General features: G+C 42.8%; 1 protein-coding gene across 1 annotated transcript; it reads left to right on the forward strand.

The window, feature by feature from the left end:
• Positions 1–712: 712 nt before the first annotated feature.
• LOC119965126 (trace amine-associated receptor 1-like) lies at positions 713–2,825 on the forward strand. The gene has a single exon (XM_038795457.1). The coding sequence runs from the start codon at positions 1,033–1,035 to the stop codon at positions 2,131–2,133; it is 1,101 nt and encodes a 366-aa protein (XP_038651385.1). The 5' UTR covers positions 713–1,032; the 3' UTR covers positions 2,134–2,825.
• Positions 2,826–5,740: the final 2,915 nt, after the last annotated feature.

The raw sequence follows: 5,740 nt of genomic DNA on the forward strand, positions 1-5,740 counted from the left end.
CCCACACGGGGAGGACGTGCAGACTCCACACAGACAGTGACCCAGCCGGGAATCGAACCTGGGACCCTGGAGCTGTGAAGCATTGATGCTAACCACTATGCTACCGTGCCGCCATAATCACAGTTGATGAGTAGAAATGAATAAACAAAGTTTATTACGATTCAAATCCAATCCCACCCCACTCCAAGCCTCCTTCCTCAACCTATGCCCAGGCGCCTTTTTGTATACACCCTGGGGCTCTCTTTGTTAAGGGGAAGCCCCGCCCCTTGGCTAAATTCATATTCTGGGGAAGTTATGGGAAACCATATGGTTCTCCCTGGACCTCCTTTGGGATTATAACAGCTGCCAGCCCCTGAACAGTGGTTGAAAATGTTTCCCTTTTAAATCTTATAAATTGAAATGTGGATGATTTTTAATTTATGCATACTCATTAGGATGCACCTGAATAAACGACACCAAGTTTACAACTTTACAAATATTAACTTTGGCTTCCCTGCTGATTTCAACCAGCTGCCATTTCAAGCTCACGTTTTAAGTATTTTCCCAACATAATTGATTTGCAAACTATTCGAGGACGAATTGTGCAGGTGACTTGTATGGTGTGTGTGTTGATTAGTGTGTTGGCCACTGTTAACTCTCGATGTTCCATTTATATAGCAGGGATAACGCCAACAGTCATTTATGATCTCCTAAACCAGTTGTTGTAGGCTGGGAGAGAACTAATTGCCACTAAGGCTAATGATTTACAGCCTCGCTTCACCCAGCCGGGTCTGTTAAACAGGCGATGATAGCAGATCGGTAACGATACCAGTAATCCTTGGTGTTTTGGGTAATGCTGACTATTTGAAAACTCCAGGTTTTTTCCTGGATCCCATGTTGAGCGGATATAAGAAGAGCTCAAAAAAGGAACACTAGGAAGAATGAATCACTTAACAAGAAGTATTTGAAATGTGGAGGGACGGGGAGGAGAGATGAGTGGAGTAAATGATCATTGCAACATGAGTTTATCCAGTTAGCATTTCATCACAGGAGATGAACAGTGCGCATCTTTACAATTGTAGCACACACGGTAACTCTTCAGGACACACGCCGCTTACAATATGGCAAACCATGGAGCACGTTGCCACCTTCAGCATTCTCGCCATAATCACAGTCGGGACCATCTTTGGCAACCTCTTGATAATTGTTTCAATCGCTTACTTCACCAAACTGCGGACACCAACTAACGCCTTTATAATGTCCCTGGCTGCCGCAGATTTCCTGGTTGGCGTCACCGTGATGCCCTTCAGCATGGCCAAGGTGGTGTTTGGGTGGCACTTTGGCAAGACCTTTTGTAAAGTCCACACGATCATGGATGTGCTGCTCTGCACGTCGTCCATCCTCCACCTCAGCTGCATTGCCTTCGATCGGTTCTATGCCGTGTGCTACCCTTTGAAGTATCGATTCAGGATGTCTCAGAGAAGAGTGACCATCCTCCTCCTGATCTGTTGGATTCTGCCCGCTTCCGTGTCAGTTGTGCCCTTATTGTTGGATGCCAATTTAAGGGGATTGGATTTACAGCTTGATACCCATAGCTGTACGTTTATCGTCAATATTCCTTATGCTGTTTCTGCTTCCCTGGTCTCCTTCTTCCTCCCCATGTTAGTGATGCTGGTGGCATATGGAAAAATTTTCCAAGTAGCCAGGATGCAAGCCAAACAGATATACAGCATTGGAAATGGTTTCCAAGGAAACTCTGTGAGGACGCGCCAAAGTGCTTCCATGAAGAAAGAAAGGAAAGCGGCCAAAACCCTTGGCATCATTATTGGCTGTTTCCTCCTCTGCTGGTTGCCGTTCTTCACCACAAATATAGCTAACCCTTTGCTTGGCTACTCAATGCCCCATGTCCTCCTTGAAGTATTTTTGTGGCTGGGTTATATTAATTCAATGTTCAATCCTTTGCTGTACGCTTTCTTCAATAAATCTTTCCGGCGAGCGTTCTGTCTGATAATGGGCTGTAAGATATTGACCAGTGATTGCCAAAATAACAATTTGTCAGACCCCACCATCAGGCGGAATACACAGCTAGCCACACTTTCACGTCAAATCGCGCAGACGCCCCACAGCCCAACCAGCAAAAGGAGCGGGAAATGACTTGATTGTCGGACATAGCTGCTGTTGAATGTGGTTTGACTGTAATAAAGAGTTCTCTTTTTTTTTAAAACTTATTGCATAGTTTACTTTTTCTCAAATTAAAATCTGTGGAGAATTGGCCATTATTTTATGGGGATGGCGGGGACATTGTGTAACGTCATGGGAAATTGTTCATGGCCTTTTCGATGGGATGTTTACAAAGAACAACGCAGCCAAAAATACATGCGACAGAACGTCCTGAGATGTGTTCCATAAATGGGGATCAGTCGGAAGTAAAGTGTAATACTTGTCGCTCAAAATTCATTGTGTTATATAACTTGGATGTCTTTGTGAAATAGTTGATCTCATTTTTCCATGCCCATTCCCATTGAATTTTTAAAGAAACATTCCCAGTATGATTTTTAAGGTACAATCATGTATCTCAACCGAGAATGAGAGCACCACAATGGAGCCTACTCTTAATCTCACTCCAGAATGTAGGTATGTGAAATCCTTAAAGGAGATTACAACCAACTGTTTGACTTTGAAATTGTATGGGATAGAAATTTATTGTGGTGTCAAGCTGGTCTTGTATTGTTTAGCCTGTCTACACTCTGTTCAAGTTCTTGAGGTCTCCTTTAGCTTGGTATCTATTTTTGTCTGTGAAGCACTTCAATATGTTTTCCTACATTAAAGGCACTTTATAAATACAACTTGTTGGCTGCTGGTTCCATTATAAATGTATTTTATACTCTTATTTTAAATGGAGTGATTTAAAGAAAGCTGTTATATGAACTATTAATATCAGCAACACAAGAGATTATGTGGCTGCTGACACGATGTTGGACAGTTGAAAGACAAATGAATCCCTTTCCATGTCTTCCATAAACAGTTCCATCTCAAGCTCTTTGCATGAAAAGAAATTCCCCTAAATTTGTTTGGATTCTTTTTTTTTGACAATCCTACCCGTGCTTGCAGAAGAAATTGTTCTTTATGTGGTCAATCCACGCTATGAAAAAAACGACTGTTGGCGCGATCTGTGTCTGTAGAAATATTTATGATGTTGAAACTCTCTCAAACCTATAGTTTCGTTCTCAGCCCATTCTACAATGGTTGCTCAAACGTTCACACAAACCTTTGTGACCTAAACCTATATTTTGTACAATATATATGGTTCTGTCTTTTACTCCTAAATGTTATACTCTGACTACTCAGCTCAATTTGCTGTTTGCCAAGTTCTGCTCTGTCCCCTCTCTGCTGTTTGTCAAATCATTTCTTTTGGAGTGTCAGCAAATTTTGAGATTGTACTTTTTTGGGGGGGATATCTTTTTCTTGGCATTTCTCATTTATAAACCGTTGTGTATACACATTAGATTTTTGCCCGCGTTAATTTACTTTATTGTACAGAGAGGTTTATTTTGTCCTTCATTTAACTGACTCTATGTACATTTTCGCTGCCCTCTGGATCAGTCTATAGTCCCCCCCCCCCCCCCAGCTGTTTTTCTTGTATTTTCCGGGAGGGGGTGTCGTCGTTTCCCCTGCCCCCCTCCTCTTCCCCCTCCTCTTCCCCCCCCGCCCCCCTCCTCTTCCCCCCCCCCCCCTTCTCTTGTGGTTTCTGTTGATGTTCAAATTACTTATCAATATACACCTGGCATATTGACCTCTGGGAACACAACTTCCACAACTTCCAATCCTTCATTAGTACAAGCGATACCAATTTACCCTAGTTCTCTGGTCCGACCCATCAACCAATTTTCTAGTGATGTTACATTTCTTTGAACGCTTATTTTTTTCTAACCAGCTTTTTAGACAACCTTCGAAAATCCAATATCTAAAACCACGTCTCCAAAAAAAAGCTAAATGAATTTAACAAATCCAAACTTATCTTTAAGAAAGTCAGCTGACTGTCCTTAATTTAACCTTTTACATTCATAAATGTTCATTATTTTATCTAAAATTTGTTGCCTGCAAGTGGACCTGAGAACATATGTATGCAAATTTATATCTACCCTGGTAGGCAGAATTAAATTTGTAACTAGACTAATAAAATGTTCAGCCATGAACAACATAATCATCAGAGAACTCCAGGATTCATTTATTTACATGCCCGTTAACTTTTCACTAAACTCCTTATTGTCCAGATATTGGAGCTGTGTTCTTTCCAAAGGTTTATATTTGCAAATTGACTTTGAAGAATAAATGGTGAAAAGAAATTTCATAGTGTTTTGGCTTGCTTGCTGTCAAAAATTGGTAGAGCAGTCAGACCCCTGCAACTGGGTCAAGAGTTCAGTAGAAAGGGTTTTGATGTTGACATGTTGGTTTTACAGTAAGTGTCTGACTTAACGTGTATGTCTCACAGAAGCAAAATAAACAATGCAATAACTCTCCAACATCAGCATGAACACACTAATTTCACGATTCTAGAAACAAATATCAAAACTTGTCTGGAAAGCATGTAGTGCCTTTCCTTTTGCTGTTTGCTCTTTGCTTTCTCTGGTTACGTTACAATCATGGCTTAATGGTGCTGAACTGTTCAAGCTTCCTTTAGGTCTGGCTTAGGCAAAATGTTATGTAAGGTAGGACAGTGACTAGGATACTGTCCTGAAACCCCAATATTTTATTTTAGTTTTGTAAGACTGAGGAAAGGATCCCTGTTTGCGATCGAGTTGGTGCTGTTTTTCGGAAGCTCTGGCCCCTACAAGTCGGCATCATCGAAGCGCATGCCGCGCGCCATTGCAATGGCGTCAGTGCATTGCTTCGAGGCTCGCCCCCGATGGGCTGAGTTCCTGACCGTGAGTGTCACGTGTGGTCTGAGTTTTCCTAAACCCAGGGTGGCAGCTACGGACTGTGTCCAGCACCACCACAGTCGGGCAGGAGCCGTGCTGCTGGAAGGAGGTCTTCGGTGAGGGCTGGGGGGGGGGGGGGGGGGGACTGGTGGGTGTTGTCCAAGGGGACACTATTTGGCCGGCCAGGTCCACGCACAGCCGGTGCCATGTTGTACGGCACAACCGCTGCAGGTGCAGCTGTGACACTGTGCACATGTGTGGCCAGGGACCCGGCAATTCTCCAGCTGTTTATGTCAGGGAATTATGTGGCACGGCTGCTATTCACCGCGCCCCCCCCCCCCCCCCCCCCCCCCCAAATCGTGGAGCATTGGTGTGGGAGCGGCGACAACATTTTCATTGTAAAACTTGATACTTCCTCCGGACATAGCCTCAAAATCGGAGAATCCAACCAATGGTATATTATAACAAACTTTATTCCTAACATAGCATAAAATATCTTGAACATCATACCATTACTTCACCAAATGCCTATAGTACCATATCTGAGATTCATATATTCATGACAATACTAGTTAGCCACAAGAGCAAGATCCTAAATTAATTTTGTTTTCTGCTTAGTTTGAAAGGGCTTTAGGTCTGACCGTTTCTTTAATTATGCCTTATCCAGAGAGATTAAGGAAGCAAGCATGGTATTTCTGTCTAGTGTCAGGGATATGGTGTGTGTGTCTGTGTGTGCGTGTGTGTGTAACTGGTGGAAGGATGATGTTTGAAGGACAAATTACAAATTGGGAAGGACCAATCATGATTTGTACAGGTCCAGGGGATTATCGAATGTGAGTCAA

Source organism: Scyliorhinus canicula, chromosome 4 (assembly GCF_902713615.1).
Source record: "Scyliorhinus canicula chromosome 4, sScyCan1.1, whole genome shotgun sequence".
NCBI classification, from domain to species: domain Eukaryota; kingdom Metazoa; phylum Chordata; class Chondrichthyes; order Carcharhiniformes; family Scyliorhinidae; genus Scyliorhinus; species Scyliorhinus canicula.